The sequence below is a fragment of the Embiotoca jacksoni genome, unplaced genomic scaffold, assembly GCF_022577435.1.
Source record: "Embiotoca jacksoni isolate LCO1_2020_lvr unplaced genomic scaffold, fEmbJac1.0.p SCAF_1, whole genome shotgun sequence".
Taxonomy (NCBI): domain Eukaryota; kingdom Metazoa; phylum Chordata; class Actinopteri; family Embiotocidae; genus Embiotoca; species Embiotoca jacksoni.
This window is the reverse complement of record NW_027185229.1, coordinates 21,308,530-21,326,858: the sequence shown is the minus strand read 5'-3', so window position 1 is coordinate 21,326,858 and position 18,329 is coordinate 21,308,530. Positions and strand designations below refer to the sequence as shown.

The window sequence follows — 18,329 nt, the reverse complement described above, 5'->3', positions numbered from 1 at the left end:
GCTCATACTGTACATAACAGTGTAGCAAATTTAATGGGGGCAAAATGCCCCAAGAAATCTCAGAATTCCCTTAAAAACTATAATTGAGGGGGGAAATATTGCAACCAAAAATTAACCATATTTACAAAGTTAGGCTATTATCATCCATTATTAAATATTATTTAATTTTCTAACAGTCCTGTTGGTCACACCACTTACACACATAACTCTGTTATGCTATTGAGCAAAAAGATATTCAATTTTTATCTATTTAATACCTTAACAATTATACATTTAAGAAGGCTTTTAAGAGCTAAACAAAAGTGCCTTAAGTACCTCACTTTTTGCCCACACTTTTTTTTTTTTAGACAGTAGGGGCAAAAATTGCCTCCTAAATGTTTCCTACACTGGTACACAGGCAACACTGTTCCCTTGACGGGATGCTTTGGAGACACAGGGGCCCCATGCTGCCACATAGCGGCCAAAGTTTAGACCTACAATTTAATGTAGGAAAGTTTATTAAATGTAGGTGTTTCAAAGTTAGTGGCCAGACGTGTGACGTGATTGGTTAAACTAAAAGTGCCAAATTTTATATCTATTTATTCACACACAAACAAAAAAAACAATGAAAAGAAAATGTGATTTAACACGTGTCTAATGCCAAAGTAACTAAGGTACAGTTTTGAGTATTTAAAAAAAAAAAATATATATATATATTTTTTTTTTACAGAATCTCAGAAATACAATAACAGTTTTGAATTCAGTATAAACAATAGAAAATATATGAATAATAGATACATTATAAAGTTGTTGAATGTGTAGGTTTGGTTTATAGTGTAGGTGTACTGAAGTCCCAGCAAGCCTGCAAGTCACGCGAGATGACGAACTCTGTCAACAGGAGCCAATGGAGGAACAGAAAACACCAAAACTGCAGAAAGACATTTGAAATATAAAATGCCGAAGAAATACGCATACCCTCCTGAAACACTGGAGTAAGTACATCTCTCCGCATGAATAGCGACCTTTATTATCATGACACTGCTGGTACTGGTGTCTGTCGGCCCAAATTGCCATCTCAATTGGACTCGAAGCTCTGCCAGCCCTGCTTGCAGAACCGTAACACCGCTACTGATGAGTGAACACACGTTTAATGTCTTTCTTTTTCAGTAATAATGGTGTGTAATAACACTGCTGTGAAGCGCTGGCGTGAAGCTGAACTTCTTAGTGGCATTAGAGGAGCAGCGAGGTTGGTTGTCTGCCCGTGAAGATGAGCAAAAACAAAACCATTTGGAGGCTCCTCTTCGCTTTCTTCTTCTTCCTAGGATCTTTACTGCAGTTGGTATCCTTGTAAATGCATTACTGCCCCCTTCCGGTTTAACTTGTCCACTACTGTTCAATTCTTCTACAGCCTTGTAATTAGTTTAAAAACACACTTAAGCAGGTGTCTGCCTTGGCTTTGTCCCAACCTTTGTTAGCCTGAAACCATTGCTCTTCATTCCTCCTCGTCCTCCCTGCGTTAAATCAGGACATGCTCCGCTTTATCTTTTACTGATCACAATGTGGCCAGTTAGATGTTTCCCCATAATAACAAGGGTATGTCCTGCTGAAGTTACTATGACCGACCCTTGGCCTACTTATTTCCCCGCTCTCTCCTGTTGAACGTCTCCAAATGCGTTTCGAAGTCCTTATATTGTTGCTTTTATACTGCTGATCTGTCCATACAAACCTCAAGACATATAAACAGCTGATTGTTGAGTTTACGATCACATTTGTTGTCTTTTATTTGATCCGTGTACGCTGCTGTTGTTTCAGGATGCTTGAATCTCTCTGGGTACAGGGAATGCAGAATTGCAGCACAGATGAGAACAAATTGAAAATCCAGCAGGCATCTGTAGCAACGGGCCTCGTGGACGAAAGAATAAAGGTACAACAGAGAAAGAAGTCTGCTGTCCCGCATTATTTCGATGAAACAGTAAAAATATGCAGCTGCAAGTGTTGATAATCAAATGCCAAAACACTGACTTTATTAGTGATGATTTGTGGCCTTTTAGCAGTATTTACACACATATATCAAAGGTGCATCTCCATTGGGTTTGATATGACTGTGGACGTAGAAGCAGACTTCTATACAAAACAATGTGTTTTTTTTTACTGCCCCACATTTAATTCTGAGTAATGTTATCGCCTGGGTTTTGAAGTTTTAATTATAGTTATTGATTTTTATGGTTTTATTCTTAATATTTGTTATTCAAATTTGTTTTTCTTTCATTTATTTATTCATTGCTATTATTTGTGTGTGTTCTTTTAATGTGAAGCACTTTAGGTTGCATGTTTGTATGAGAGTTGTTATATAAACGCAGCTGTATTAAATTGAGGTTTCTTCTAATTGTACATCTTCTTTTGTATAGACTTGGATTTACTGCAGAAACCGAAAGAAAAGGAGGGATGATGGAGGTCAGTCAAAGGGGAAAAAGTCATGTTCCACCACAGCAAACGCAAGAATTTCAACTGAAGGTATAGTACACAAAGTAAATTACATACTTGATTTGTCACCCTGCTGTCATTTATACTTTCTACTTAAAAAAGCAGTACAGTTAGTCAGCTAATGAACAAGTGTTTAATATTCTACAGGGTATTTTTTTTATTTTTATTTTTTATCATAAAAGAGGCAGAGAAACGTGTTTTTCATGGACAAAAGCAATAATAAACCTTAGTGTAAGATAGTCACATGCCACATGATGAAATTATAAAAATGAATCTAAAAGATGAGGGGCAATTAAAAAGTTTAGAGACTGCTTTGATGTGCGCTCGCTCACAAGTTTCAGGTCCATGGTAAAATCGCAAATGTGCGTGTACCACTGCTTACAAAAATGTCAAGTGCTGATTTTGATCAAGTGACGTAACTTGGAATATTTACTCACGAAAGTTATAAAAGGTTATAAAATAATAATAAATACATGGTAAACTTAAAAAAAAAAACTAAAAACAAAACATGGCTTCACAGATATTTCACACAATTATCTTCTTCCCACACATATCACACAAGCAGTTTCTGAAACGATGAATCAAGGCGACACCGAAGAGGTCGACTCTGAGTGCAGCAGGCGGGGACAGAGGGCATCAGGCCAGACCAGAGCCACGGAGCCAGATTTGCCCGTCCAGGACTCAGACAAAGAGAGTCAACAAGGAACAGCTGCCTGCCTCATACGAAGTATCGAGGAAACGGTGCGTAAAAAAAACCCCAAAAAAACATAAATAGATGCTTGTGTAACTATATAATGCAGCTAAATATGGACCATTATCTATCCCACAGTACCTGATGAGTCTTTCACGTCTTGTTTCATCCAGGTTCAGGAGCTCCAGGCCTGTAATTGTGACGTCATCGTCCTGGTTTACAACCACAGCAGCAGGTGCCTTTCCACAACTGGCACGCTGAAAGGACTGGACTTCCTGAGTTCCCAGAATCCAGGCATTGATTTGCAGTTTGCAGCAGCTTTATCAGTCTCTTCAGGCGACTGTACTTTGAACTGAATCACATCAGATTCTGGGTGACTGCTGAGCTCTATGAGCTAGATGTAGTGTTCGTGTCACCTTTTGGACATTTCAGATAATCACGTCACCATCCTGAACTGTCGGCATGTTTCTGCTCTCTGAAACTTAATGTGAAATTTGCAACACCAGAACATTGTTTCATTATACTGTGAATCAAAAAACACGTATCATCCTCATTATGTAAAAATTCACTTTTCGGATGTTGCCCCTTATTGTGGTGAAGCTTTATGATGCAGCAAACTAATATCGGACACACAGAAGGTAAAATGTGAACAGATTTTGCACAAACGCTATCTCCTAAAAGAAAAACATGTCAGGGATTTCCATCTAACTGTTTAAATACTGACTTTTTAAAAAAAAATTATTATTAAGGTGTTTGTGAATTATTTTCTGTCGGCTTTATTTATTCAACAGGCCGTGTTTTGACTTTGGCAAAAACAGTTTTTAATAGATTCTGAAAACACAAAGGAGCATTTGCCAGGACAAAAAAAAAAAAGAATAATTACCAAGACACAAAGAAGAGATGGTCTGATATAAAATGTGGACTATAAAAAAAAAAAAAGGTCAAACCACAAAAATGGCTGTGTTTATTAGAAATCAATTATTATACAATGAATAATGTATTGCTTCTTAGAATAATATAACTTATCTGAGTAGTATACAAGAAGTATTCTTGTCTCCTGCAAATACCGACAGTACATGTATCATGCATGAACACTGATTGAAGTTTTGTGTTTACTCTTGATGTATATTTTTTATTTTATTTCCATTTTATTTGCGGAGTACAGAGCCTGCGCTGCCCCCTGCTGCTTTGGAGGCTGGAGAACTGACGTCACGCTCCACCCCTCGTGGTTTGTCGCGTCAGCCAATGGAGAGCGAATACGGAGCATTCCCTCAGCCAATAGGAGCCTGCTCTGTATTTAAAGGTTTTGAAAGGAGGGACGTTTGAAATCTAACAAGCAGTGCAAAGGGAAGTATTAGCCAGGCGCGTTTAAAACTGGAGCTCTTCAGTTTTTTAATCTATATTTACTCTTTTTTTTTTTTTTTAAAAGGCCCGGGTACTGCGACGACATAGTTGAAAACAGTTTCTGTGGACATTTCTTATGTACAGCAGTTCTCTTGAACTGGCCGACGTAGCTGCTAGGTGGCTAGGTTAACCTCACTTCGCTTTCAGAGCTGCTTTCGACCTCCTTGAATTCCTGATAAATCATCGGACAGCGGGTCGCTTTCGGTCATCGTGCAATAACACATTTAGGTAAGTCATGTTTTCTCATAACTAACTTGTTAACAGCGTTGTATGGGACGTGTTGATTTGCTAAGTTAACAACCGTTGTCTACAAACGTTAAGATAGCCGTGCGACGACGACGGCTAACGTTTGATGACCTTTTAATGTTTACGTCGATTTTTTTTTTTTTTTTTTTTTTTTTTTTTCAATGATTATCTTAAGAATAAAATAAATTGACGTAAATGACAGCTAAAGTTGCTGTTAACACTTTTTTTTTTAGGTTGATCTTAACCCCCCCCTTTTTTTTTTTTTTTTTTTAATAAGCACTGCGACAATTTTCCAAAATCAATTGCGAAGACACAATTTAAATAGTTCCCTCGTTGATCAGACCTATTTAGAGTTCATGCTCACCTGAAACTTTTGTCTTTCTCAGAATATGGACCCTGCTGTAATCAAGGTGCCAACGAAGCTTCATAGGCCTGAAGTGAAGGTAATGCACGTCGTTATCACAACGATGATCAACGTGAAATCACTTTTGTCAGACTGCGGGCTGGCTCTTCTGACTTTTCCTGCATTTTAAGTGCACATCATAGTGGTTTTTTTGTTTGTTTTTTTGGGCACTTAACTTCATATCAATTTTAATTACAGTGCAAAAATAGAACAAAAAGAACAGACTGCATTCAAGTATTAAGTAAATGTTAAGAGAAAGAAGTGCAAACAAACAAAACGGCATTCAACATTTCTGTCAAGTTATTCTATACACAAGGATGTTTGCACACTATTCTTTTATATGGCAATGGATTTAAAAAAAAAAAAAAAAAATTATTTACTCTTGTTGGCACAAGCTGCTAATTATTGTATGTGTTTTAATCTGGACTCATTTTACATTTATAAATGGCAAATTCAAGCAACCGATAAGGTGTGGGTGTTGTTATGTTGCACTCCAGATCAAAAAGCCTTTTAAAACCGGTTTTATTAAGCGTTATGTGATTTATTTTTCTTTTTTTTTCTTTGTTTGCAGCCAAACAGCGATGGGCCCAAACGGATTCCCGTGTCGCAGTCGCAGATGAGTCAAAAGGCCGTCGTCACACCGACGCCGCATCAGCGGGTTCTGGGTGTGTCAAATGGGCCTCACCGCATTCAGCGGCCCGCGAGCCACCAGAAGCCAGTGTCTCATGTCTCTGTTGCTGTGAAGTCCACACACCCTGCTGATCAGAACGTGAACCCCGCCGCCCGAAGTGTAAATCCCGCGCCGCAGTCCAAACCTGGTCCCCAGCAGAACCAGCCCAAACCACATGCACCCAAGGTGAACCCAGACTCAACCAAACCGCCATCAGAATCGGCAAAGCTGGAGAAGCCACAAAGTAAGCAGTAATACTACACAGGACAAACATTTATGGTGGTTCTCTCTGTTTTTAGTGCTAAAATATACTGTTTTTCTCTTCTTTTTTTTTTTTTTTTTTGGTTAGACAAACCTGGCAAGAACGACCAGGCCTCTTCATCAAAGTATGTCTAAGTGGGATTCGTTACACTATTTATGTAATCTGTAAAATAAAAAAACAAATATTATGTCGCCATTTTTGTAACCAAGCACTAATGTTCTGTCACAGGCAGCGATGGAGCCTGGAAAACTTTGACATCGGCCGTCCCTTAGGAAAGGGCAAGTTTGGCAATGTTTACCTGGCCAGAGAGCGACAAACTAAGTTCATCTTGGCCTTGAAGGTGCTCTTCAAGAAGCAGCTGGAGAAGGCCGGGGTGGAGCACCAACTGAGGAGAGAAGTGGAGATCCAGTCTCACCTAAGGTAGAAACGGCATTCCAGTTGAACCGTATCGGGCTGTGTGAGAATTAAGTTGTCGCACACCAATTTCTGAACGATGGGCAAGACGAACCTGGCAAATCATGTTGTTCAGTACAAAGTTGGATGCGCGCATGTTGTTTTTGGGCTGTTTACGTTGTACACCGTTACACTAAAGAGTGTTTCTATTCCTATTTTCCACCCTCTTTTCAGTTGAAGGTGTACTTGGCGTGGGTGCTCATAGTTTCAGTCTTTGCTGTGGTGAGAGTCTGTTAACTCCGTTCAAACGAAGGTTCTCTTCAGTTGCTCTGAAGGGCGAACCAGTCAGCGACCAGTGGGAGTGGCTAAATGCAATAATGGTGAAGTCAAGCGTTTGTTCCAAAATTTGTAGAATCCAACAGTGGTGCTTGTGGTAGATCTTGATGAAGAATATCAAATATCGAGGAATCAAAGCCGGAGCAAGAACGATGCTCAAAACTTCAGAAAAAGTTGAAAAGGGAGGAGGAGGAGGAGGAGGAGGAGGAGGACACTCTTGTTTGTATTTCTTTAAACCAATCACAATCTTCTTGTGACTTTTTTAAGTCCATGCAGCAGCGATGGTGTCTGGGGGAACTTGTGGTGGAACAACATTTGTACAAGGGGAAGCGAGCCCTGCCATTTAAAAGGGCTAAATCCCCTTAAAAGAACGAAGCAGGCCGGCCTTACTGCGTAATCCAAACCTTTATCAGAACTCGCCAATTTAAGTGTGTGGTGGGCGGCTGCTCCAAGGTTGTTGTTTTCAGTTGCAATGGGGATACAGAGGTAGTATGCCACATGGATTTTACACTAAAGTTGATTATTTAAACCAATCCGACTAAAAAGTGGTCAAAAAAAAAATGCTGGAAAAGAGGGAATGAACTTTCTTTATTTTTTTACAAATATGCAGGGACTTGCTGTTTTCTGGAGGGCTTCAGTACTTTGGGTGCCTCAGAGGGTCGCGGGCCGTTATTTTAATCAAAACTATTACTTTTCTTGTGACTTTCGGACAGTGCATTTTAAATGAGTGTGTTGTCGTACTTAACTATTCATTTAAAACGCACCGTCTGCTACGGAGTATGAATCTCCAAACATGGTTAAAACAAAGCTCATGGTGACGCTGCGGTGGCTTGTGGCCGTGAAAGAATGTGTGGGTGATATGCAGTGTTATAAATGACCGGGAGAACCCTGAACATGCAAGTCATACATGTTAGTTTGGTATGTATGCCGACTTGAGTCTTTCTGAACAGCGACGCCACGGAGTCGAACCGGTGACGGTCTTGTGTCTTCAGTCTCGTGTGAATCGGTTCTGCAGTTTAATGTACACTCACGCCATCACGTTGCAAGCCTCATGCGTAACAGAGGTTTGTGTAAACCCCTGAAACTGTAAATTGTGACTACTTTTAGGATGCGCTGGGGTGCCACATAATGCAAAGCAGCAAAACCTGCTTAAATGCGTTTCTTACCTGGTTTAATCTTTTGTTGTTGTTGTTGTCTTTCTTTTCGAGCAGCTCGTTTTCCACGTTTATGTCTTCAAGTTTAAAACCTGATCTGTCTGAAAAATCTTGTTCTACCTAATACTGCATAATTGTATCTGCTTTATCTGAAGTCTAGCACAACAGCTCAATCAGGTTTTGTATTAAAAGTCTGAGCACGAGCTCGTACTGCCGTTTCCCCTCCATCAAACTCTGCATAATCTATTGTGAATATTCATTTTGTTCAGCCAGTCTTTGCCTTTTTTTTGAAATATCGGTTCGGCGTGTCAACAAAACTTGAAATCCTCTTCTGAATCGGCGTCCTACAGGCATCCTAACATCCTGCGTTTGTACGGCTACTTCCATGATGCATCTCGTGTGTATCTCATCCTCGAGTTTGCACCTAAAGGAGAGTTGTATAGCGAGCTGCAGCGCTGTGGGAGTTTTCCTGAGGACAAAAGCGCCACAGTAAGTATGCAAAGTAGAACATTTGCTACTGAAATTCACCAGTGAACACGTTTGTCATGTTTATCAAAGTAATTAATGTAAGCTGGACCCTATTCTAGTAAAATGTTTTTCTCTCCTTCTTTGAAGGATTTTATAGTTTTAGAAATTTTAAGAGTGTCAAAATAATGTGTTGTACTTTGCATTGATGATTCTTTATGCTTTCTGTCCTGTACCAGTACATCATGGAGCTCGCTGATGCCCTCAACTATTGCCACACCAAGAAGGTGATCCACAGGGACATCAAGCCAGAAAACCTGTTACTGGGGGCCAACGGGGAGCTCAAGATTGCAGATTTTGGCTGGTCTGTTCACACCCCCTCGTCCAGGTAAGCACACGCCTTTCTTTTTTTCACCTCGGTTTTTGTAAAGATTTTTTATTTTTAAACTGTTACTGTTGGGACAAAAATATTGTTTCATCTGTAAAACTAGTTTGTTTCGGAGTCTACTCAGGCCTGGAATTCTTCTCGTTTTCTTCTACAGTGTTATAAGTTTTTTGTTGTTGTTGTTGTTGCAAAAAACTAAGCGCATCTACACAAAATGCCTTACTTGCGTTTCTTTCCTTGTTTAGGAGATCCACACTTTGTGGCACGCTGGACTACTTGCCTCCAGAAATGATTGAGGGGAAAACTCATGACGAAAAGGTGGACCTGTGGAGTCTGGGTGTCCTCTGCTACGAGTTCCTGGTTGGACACCCTCCATTTGAAGCAAAAACTCATGAGGAGACCTACCGCAGGATCGCAAGGGTATGACATGACATGAAAACAACAACAGGCTGTTGTTGTTGTTGTTTTTTTTATAATTTCGTTTGGCTCTTCTCATGTTTGACATTTTAATATTGAATGTCCTTGGTCCTTTTTCTGCCTTTTTTTGTTTTTTTTCAGGTGGAGTACACTTACCCTGCACAGGCCAATATCAGTGCCGAAGCTAAAGACTTGGTCGCCAGGCTGCTGAAGCACAATCCTCTGCACCGACTGCCCATCCAGGGAGTCCTGTCCCACCCCTGGGTGGTCGAGAAGTCAACCAAGACACCCACAACCCTAAACAATGACGAGCCCAACCAATGATTAGTCTCCACCCAGCGACGGAGGGCTGTACATGAGAGGGTGGAGTATTGCAACAAAAGTGTGTCAACCCACAACGGTGAATCTGCTTCTACTGCTATGAATATATGAATATTACAAAGTCACTCTTTGTGGCTCTTGTTTTAAAGTGTTGACAGCTTGAGCCTCTTGCTTATATTTGGTATCTTTTATCTTCCTAACCTTTAAATTTCGTTTCTCACCAATGGTGTTCTTCTGTTGCCTGTAAATATTTTTCTTTTCTTTTGCATAATTATGAATATTTTTCACTTTTTCACATATGCCGTTACTTGAACTAGAAAATAAATTATCTTTCATGGACATATGTTCATCAGTGAAAATTATTATTTTTTTTCTTTCTTTGCTGTTAATTCTTTTTCGCGTAATTGGAAAAGCAGACTTTGCACTGAAGCAGGATGAGACGCTTATAAAATAAAGTCAAGAGCCGCTAGTGTGTGCGGTCAGCAGGGGGCGCTAGTAAACCACTAGAACTGGGAACATGTTAGGTTTTGGAGAATTCAGTTTCTGCTGCCACAATAAAATGTTGAACTGTACAGAAGTAAGTAGTTTTTAGTGAGTTGGTGTTTTTGTTTCTCTTCTTCTTGAAATGGAAGTATTTGCATTCTGAAGGTAATGGGTTGCTGCACAAATACAAGTGTGCAAATGGTAAAATGTTTGGTTTTATTAAGTAAAAAGCTGCGCTCCTTATCTAAATTTGCTGAGGAAAGAAGGTGGAAACCTCCTAATGTGTGTACAATGATGTTTTAAAAATATATATAATCATCTGTTCCGGGTTTTAATCGGCGAGGTTATGCAGAGTAATTTAATGACATAATTCTTGTTGGAGAAAAATCAACTCGTATTGTGTTTTCAAATTGGAAAAATTGTGGCTCTAACCAGGGGCAGGTCACAAAAAAATAATGCATTCAAAGGACTACAAACATTACTTCAGGTCAGCAAAGGGCCCGAAAAGGGGGAAAAAAAAAAAAACCCCGTGCAAAATCAATTTAAACGGCGAATATTTTCCCGGGTGAATTAAAACCGCCATCTGATGAAGAGATTAGTTCACATTCTCAAATCAGAACTGTTTTTGTACAATTCACTTTCCTGTCCGCTAGGTGGCACCGCATGCCTGATGATATGCAGTAAAACTGTCATGGACAGAATGGGAAGACATTTGTCTTGTGACTAATTTTATATTACAATTCGTTGTTTATAATTTCTATATATCTAGGTCCTTTTAAATCCATTGATTTGTATGCCCTTAATGTTTTTGTGGGGGTTTAATGTAAATACTAACGAGTGATTGTAAACTGAACTGTCATCTCCAAATCAATTTTATTTTGCATATTGGACTATAACCAAATGAGTGTAGATGTTCACGCAGTGAGATTTATTGAGAGCATTTAATCCTGTTATTACATTATAATTATTGCAGTATTCAGCCTTCTCCTTATTCTCTGCAGGTTTTATTGCACGTGGACTGGCCCTTAAAAAAAAAAAAAAACACCTGGCGCTATGAGGAGAATCTAAGCATACACGTGATTGCTGGATCTTTCAACAGCTTGACATGACGCCACTCAGAAAAAAAAAAAAAAAAAAAAACCTCGTTCGTTCAGATGTTGCCTGAGTAGGAGGAAATCAACGGCGTGGATAGAGGGCGGCCATAAAGGCCTGACGCACGCCTGCAGCAAAAAAAAAAAAAATCTGTCGAGGTGCTTGTATTATTTGAGCAGGAATGTGCGGTGGAAAACATGTTGAATTTCTCTGCAGACACCGGTCTGGAATAAAGGCAGCAGTAATCGGATTTTGAGTAGACTGAGTGTAAACCCCCCCGCTCCCCCCTCATAAATACTGGCGCACACATGTAGCCTACTATTTTTATTTTTATTTTTTTTCAGAAGCCAGAGGCCTGTGCAGCCCTTTTCACTGCAACTCGTTGTCGATTAGCCTCTATTTAATTTAGAATAATACTAAAAAAAAATATGAATGCGACTATCCATCATTTTCTGTCTTTTATTATAGAGAAAAAAAAATACATGTTCTGACCGTTTTTCGTTTTACATAAAACCACACACATTTTTACAATATAATTTCACTTATTTCTTTATTCTTTAATATTAATTTCACGATATATGATAACGACTTTGAGATATACATTCCATCTTTTTGAAACCACAATAACACACTACACATACGGTTTTATAACATTTCCACAGGACCCATTGGATTGCACAGAATGAAAAATGTCTGTATGCACATTTTCCTCTATAATGATCTCTCTCTGTTTTGTTTTAGATTTTCAGACACCGAATTTTTCTACACGGGATTCTTTCAAATTAAATTCAAAAACAGGCCATGTGTTTTTAAATGTGTTATATTTGATATGAGCGTGCAGTATTGATTCACTTTGGGGTCCCCATTAATATCGCTGGAATTTGGGCCAGGACTTTGGCGCTGGACTTGCGGGGAATTTTGTTATTGGCGATTGAAAAGTAAAGTTAATTGTCAAATATTGTGGAGAAAAAAAAAATAGGCCTTTGAAAGCATTGACACGTTCACGCAGAGGAACTAAAATTTAGAGGATTTAAAAATTTCCATCTCCCAGTTTCATTGTCTGTGTGTCTGAAATATCATACATTCAATGCATAGTTTGTATAGCTGCTGTGTATCTGATATTTTGAATTGCCAGTATTTTTAAACTGATCGGGGAAGGTCTAATTTCTTTTCTTATTTCCAACAAAATTTCACTATTCTTTTAAATATTTCTGCTTATTGCCGTTGTGTTATTTTCTGTCTTGTTTGCCCACCACATTCACAGCCTATAGTCGTATTGCAAGAAGAAAGTGGCATTTACTTTTATTTTCTTTCCCCCTTTCAAATAGACGTAGCTTTATCATCATTAACTCACATTATGTCTGTCCATCACACTTTACATGAAGAGAAGTCTCTTGGGGGGAAGCACCACAAGAGCAACGACGAGGCAAACTGCCCTTTTTGCAATTTTTGTTTAAGGTCAATATTGTAAACGTTCACTCCACTGGAAAATATGTATATGTTGAGTTGGCATATTCATACAACATGTATTGTCCGTATAGTGGGCTGCGGATGCATTAGATTCCTTCACTGCAACAAACGTTATTTGTATGTGTATGTGTGTGTGTGTGTGTGTGTGTGTGTGTGTGCGCGCGCGCGTGTGTGAATTGATGCAAGTACTGTGAGTGCGAGAATGTCCGCGTGTGCGCTTTTACGCATGAATTAAGCAGAGGGGCTGCACTCGCCGGCAAGTCGTGTGTTTTACTTTTTTTTTTCACTAAAATGGGGATTTGCAGTTAACATCTAGTTCCAGCAATGGCTTGCATCTATTCTTCTATGTTATATCTGAAAGCCTCTATGAGCCCCTCCATTGAATGGATGAAACCAGATATGCTGCATATACCTCCTATTACGAAGATGGCGACGTCAAAGAAAACCTGGTGCCAGAGCAGCTTTCTCCACTGAAGTTTCAGGTGGAAGAGACTGGGAAGCAGGAAGCAAAGGCCTGCACCTGTCAGGCTGCCAGTGAGACCCATGAGGAGGGCGAAATGTGGCACATAGATAGCCATAAGCAAGGTGAACACGACAAGGGTACAGCGGAGAGTGAGTCCCCAGGATTTTAAGCGTCCATCGACTCCGTAGCAGTCTGGGAAGACCGCACGTCCCCCATCCTGGAAAAACGATTTCTCTAATACCTCGACGGCAGCGAAAAACGGCAGCGGATACGACAGCAAAGCTTTGGCCACTAGGAAGAGGTTAACGACAGCGCGGATGCCTGGGGGAAGGTTGTCTGTGATGACCTCCTTGGTTGTGTCAGCCCAGGTCAAGTAGGCCACCAGGGCGAACAGGCCCTTGAGTATGCAGGCAGCGATGTGAGTCCAGTTCATCATGCAGTGGAACTCGCTCGGTTTGTTCATGTTCCCCTCCAGGGACGGCAGGAAGATCTGCGAGGTGTAGCTGAACACGATAATCCCAATGGAGATGGGGAACTTCTTGACATCGATGTAAAACTTGACCTTGTCCCAGGCCCAGTCCCTCGCTCTGGAGAGGCAGTACGCTATCACCAGGATGTTGATGACAAAGTGGGCCAGCGTGCACAGCAGGCTGAACTTGGAGACGGCTTTCAGGTTCTTGAGGAAGGCGCACGGGAGGAGAGCGGCGGTGGCGATGATGGCCCACGACTTCTGGGAAATTGGCATGTTGGGGAAGCTGTTGTACATGAGATTACCACTGACCACCACATACAGGATGCAAGTCATCACAAGCTCAATGATTTGGGCTACATTCACGACGTGGCCGCCTATAGACGGGAACCTGGGCGCGCAGCAGGCATTGGCAATGTCCACATAGGAGTCCCTCACACGGACGAGCTGCCCGTCTTCGTCTTCCTCGTACAGGCAGGCAATGAGGATTTTCCCCGTGTAACAGCACACCACGGCGGCGAAAATAATGAGAAAGAGTCCGAGGTATCCTCCGTGCAGGATGGCGTAGGGCAACCCGAGGACGAACATCCCCTACGAACAGGGAAAAAAAACCACATAAAAACACATTGTGAATGTTATCTGGTTCAAATTATTAGAGGAGGGTCATGAAGTGTTCATAATTTGCGCCTCTCTGAACATATAGCCTACTCGTTTTTTGTTTGTGTAACCAGATCATATTTCAACGTGGGCTTTGGGGTTGCTCGGCGTGACTCTTCTGTGGATGCCAGTCCCGTTTTCATGTTGTGGGTTTTCCACTTCGCTTTGAGGCGCATCCGCCCGCCTCTGACGTCATCACGAGTTTGAGGAGACACACACTGACGTCAGGGAGACTGCCGTGACCACAGCCCTGATAAGGCATAAAAGGGATTGCGTCTAGGGATTTTTGTCGCATAGCCTCTCCACACAGACTGCACTCTCGAGTAAATTCTCGCACTTTCAGCGGTGTCCGTCTCTCCCCTACATCCAAAAATCATCGCATCTTTTAGAAACTACCTGCCCGCACACGGGAACATCTGTGCGTAATTGGATATTTCATGTTTTCTGCTGTTTATCTCTGTTTTTAGGACTATTGCAATATGCGTGACTTTTTGCAAATTTTTTTTTTTTTTTTTTTTTTTTTTTATTGCTAAAAATTGTTCTCGAGACAACATAGTCCATCTCCCCACATTGCATCTTTGTTATAGTTGAAATTTTCCTTTATTCTTTAAATGCCCCTAAATAATATATAACATATTATATTTTAAAATAATCGTCTTTGGCTCTGTAAGCCACGAAGGCTACGAAAACGTCTTCCTTATCCATTTATTCATAGCCTGGCGGAGTGTTATGTGAACAGTTATCAGGGACGTGCATCAGTGACACTGGACATCACTACAGACAAAGAATGTGTGTGTGTTGAGGGGGAGGAGGGGGCTCAGGGCATCAACTGCCTCCCTTTTTTTCAGCGCATTGTAACGCACGAGCGGTTTTAAAATATCTGCAATTTTCACATGAGAAATAAAAAAAAACATTATAAAAAAAACTAAGGATATATATTCTTTCGTCAAAAGTAATGATGAATATTTTCAAGTCATTATTAAAAACAGAAACTTTACAAAGTCATTTAAAAGGGAAAATGGTTGAACATTTTTGGTTGAATTTTAATGAAGCTTTCATTTGGTCGCAGGTGTACTTTTATTTCGAATTTCACAGTTGCCTCGGAGGCAGCTCAGCCAATTAGAACCGAGCACCGGAGCCGCTCGTTTATAATCTGTGAAGTGCGTCTTTACCTGGATTGCGTTCGTGACGTTCCATCCCGCCTCCCAAGCGGTGATTTTTGGTTTGACTTCACTCAACTCGCTCGCCAGATCTCCGTCCTTTGAGGCAGAGAGCGGAGGACCGGTGCCGTCCCTCTGGTAGTGGCTGTCACCCTCCAGTGCGCTTCCGTCTCCGCTCCCCTCTCCTCCCATCTCATCGGATGTCAAAATGTCCATCTGCATGCCCTGCCGGTGGTCGTAGTCCAGGTCATCGCAGGCGGCGAAGCCCAGACCCTCTTCATCGGTGGCGGCCTGGAACCCCATCCTGGCGAACATACCGCTCACCTTTGCCTGGGATTTGTTGGAAACAGCCGTCGCTGCATTTGACAGTTTATTAGAAAGCTTACCTCTGATTAACGTCGCCATTTTACGCTCCTGTACCGACTAAACTGTCTGCAGCTTAATTAGGTATTTTCTCCTTCAGTCAGTAAAAAATTGAGGCTACTTTGGATTGCAGCTCTTGATTCTCTGCATTAGATAAAGCCACGACGGAAAAGCACAAGTTTTGTTTGAAGACACGGACGGTTTTTCAGTTGCTATCTCCACTTGTTCACTGTGTGCCTGCTGCTCTTGATTATCCCCAGGTTCATGTCACCTTCAGACGTCGCTGCTCCGTTTCTGCATCTTGGCACTGCGCTCTGATGCTCGACGAGTAGCGCACCTATTCAGTCTCTGAGGCAGCTCGGCGGTGTGCGCAAAAGCTTTACGCACGACAAAAGGCGAGCCACAGGTTCCTGCAGGGCCCCTAATATCGCTTTCTTTCAGGTTATAAGGTGGCAGGCAGCGTTTCCAGGAGTTGCTTGTCGGCTTTCAGGTGCCTTTACTGATGCCAATGCGGTACCGTGGAGCCCGGGGGGGGAGGCAGGGAGGAGACACGTGTCCTCGTCAGCCTGCCAATGCAAAGCACGTCTCCAGCCCTCCCAGTGCCCCACCAGAAGAAAACGGGAGAGATTTGCTGCATTTCTAGGGGAGGTGCTTGCAGTACCCCCACCATCACTTCCCCAACCCATAATCTATACCTCATCCTCACATCCAATGACATTCCGGGGGCCTCAAATCTTGCATAACTTTACGCGTATAAAAGGAGGCTGAAATTTGAAGAAAACCCAAACAGTTTGGACCAGATTATATAAAATACAAAAATAGGATTTGTTATTCATAAAAGAAAAATTGAATGTTGCGACATCTGTTTCTTTTAAGGAGAGGAGGACGTGGAGCATGAACATAGTAAATTGTTTCTGGAATTACGTGGATCGATTTTAATAAGTGTTGGGTTTGCTGATGCTCAGGAAAAAATATTTTCGTGCATTTTGTCTTTGCTAAATTGTGGTAAGATATATAACTTTAGAGTGCACACATTTTGAATTTGCTTTTGGTTTACATTTATTCCTCCGGCTCTCCTAAGGCTGAAGTCTTCATTAAGGATGCTCATTCATTCACTCATTCATGATTTTGATTGTATCTGTGGAAACGATGTGACAGTTTGACCCATGGCGATATTCCCGTTGAGAAAAAAAACAACCTGTTTAGCCTACGCAGCGATGTTTTTTCATTCAGAAAAATATATAGGCCAGTTTGGAGAGAAAGTTAGCAGATAACATTTGTGTGAAATTACATCCTGAAATGGTCTGGAGCTGGAATGCATATTTGTGTTATTCTTTGGAAGTCTCGAGGAACTTTTTTTCAGTCAAACTAACCATAGGCTACATAAAAAAAAAAAAGTAAAAAAAAAAGTAAATAGATTTAGTTTGCTTCATACAAAACAGAAACAAAAAACTCCTCAAAATCAAGTCTTGCTGAAGAATAATCCCATAATTTAAAGTAACGTGGTGTCACTGTCACATTATAGGCTATTTGTTTTGATTCAAACAAATAATTTTAAAAAAAGGCCTAACAGCTTTAACTGCAGTCTTTTTGTTGTTTGTAGCTTAAGTAGTAACAAAAGCCCAAATTGCTGTAAACAGTATGTTGACACTGCCTTGTCACTAGTACTCTGCGTCCGCCATGTTCAGTGTTTCCTCAGGCTGCAGTATCAAGAGTTCATCACCACGATACAAAGCCGCGGCCTAGCTCGCTACTAAAATAGTCTGAACTAACGCACAACATGCTGTAACGCTGTCTGGATCCATCCAGGCTATTTGCTTTGAACTGGTGCAAAAAAAATAAAATAATAAGGCCTATTAAAAGCTCCGAGTCTGGTTTCTATAATAGACTGTAACCTGATAAGACCAGTGATGCAGCGGTATAACAGAGGAGTCTTCTTCAATTGGTGATCATTGTACTGCAAACAGCAGCCACGAACAAAAAGTCTGGTTTGCTATTATTTATTTAGGTCAGAAATCAGTCAGAAAGGCCTGTGAATTTATAAATGAGTCAAACTTTAAGCGTCCGGAACACCAGAAAAAGCCCGTCTGTCTACTGGTTAGACTAAAATATTTTTTCACAAATAATTGAACTCTTTAAAGTTGATTAATTAACCCACGTGGTCCGGATTCAAAATCGCCGCTGCTGAAGAATTAGCCTGTACAACCCTTCATCGTAAACGGAAACACAGACAAAGGGATTCCATTTTTTTTTTCTTTGTTACAGAATTAAATGATCTTAAGCTAAATCCATCCAAAAAAACCCACAAAAAAACTGCATCACACTCGTCAGGCTCAGGTGGGGGGGGGGGGGGGGGGGGGGGGAGAGGGGGGAGGTGCATGCCGAGCTGTATCAGGCCTGCGCATCACCCCGATTTAAACAACTTGCGTCTGAATCACAAAATACAAGGCAAATAAATCGCCCGCTCTGACGCGCCCTGGCTTTGTGCGTCTTTTGTGTGTTCCCTTTTTCCTTTTTTTTTTTTTTCCTTTTTTTTTTTATTTTATTTTATTTATTTTTTTT

General features: G+C 41.0%; 2 protein-coding genes across 2 annotated transcripts; one reads left to right on the top strand and one right to left on the bottom strand.

Moving 5' to 3' along the window:
* The first annotated feature begins 865 nt into the window (after positions 1 to 865).
* Positions 866 to 10,191, top strand: aurka (aurora kinase A). The gene is made up of 14 exons (XM_069147280.1): positions 866 to 971; positions 1,792 to 1,903; positions 2,388 to 2,493; positions 3,029 to 3,204; positions 3,328 to 3,792; positions 4,320 to 4,786; positions 5,191 to 5,247; positions 5,779 to 6,121; positions 6,227 to 6,263; positions 6,368 to 6,559; positions 8,373 to 8,511; positions 8,727 to 8,875; positions 9,118 to 9,292; positions 9,431 to 10,191. Exons 7-14 carry the CDS (start codon positions 5,194 to 5,196, stop codon positions 9,611 to 9,613), a joined length of 1,272 nt encoding a protein of 423 aa, XP_069003381.1. The 5' UTR covers positions 866 to 971; positions 1,792 to 1,903; positions 2,388 to 2,493; positions 3,029 to 3,204; positions 3,328 to 3,792; positions 4,320 to 4,786; positions 5,191 to 5,193; the 3' UTR covers positions 9,614 to 10,191.
* Positions 10,192 to 11,628: 1,437 nt separating this feature from the next.
* On the bottom strand, positions 11,629 to 16,367 carry slc32a1 (solute carrier family 32 member 1). The gene is made up of 2 exons (XM_069147269.1): positions 15,417 to 16,367; positions 11,629 to 14,178 (listed from the first exon to the last, which is right to left on the bottom strand). Exons 1-2 carry the CDS (start codon positions 15,807 to 15,809, stop codon positions 12,991 to 12,993), a joined length of 1,581 nt encoding a protein of 526 aa, XP_069003370.1. The 5' UTR covers positions 15,810 to 16,367; the 3' UTR covers positions 11,629 to 12,990.
* Positions 16,368 to 18,329: the final 1,962 nt, after the last annotated feature.

What these genes read in the sequence shown, in the direction of transcription:
- slc32a1 (XM_069147269.1), bottom strand. Translation starts at nt 15,809, where the DNA reads ATGGCGACGTTAATCAGAGGTAAGCTTTCTAATAAACTGTCAAATGCA. An exon ending in ACGTCACGAACGCAATCCAG is followed by an intron (nt 14,179 to 15,416) that starts GTAAAGACGCAC and finishes CCCTGTTCGTAG; the next exon opens with GGGATGTTCGTCCTCGGGTT.
- aurka (XM_069147280.1), top strand. Translation starts at nt 5,194, where the DNA reads ATGGACCCTGCTGTAATCAAGGTGCCAACGAAGCTTCATAGGCCTGAA. An exon ending in AAAGCTGGAGAAGCCACAAA is followed by an intron (nt 6,122 to 6,226) that starts GTAAGCAGTAAT and finishes TTTTTTGGTTAG; the next exon opens with ACAAACCTGGCAAGAACGAC. An exon ending in CCTACCGCAGGATCGCAAGG is followed by an intron (nt 9,293 to 9,430) that starts GTATGACATGAC and finishes GTTTTTTTTCAG; the next exon opens with GTGGAGTACACTTACCCTGC.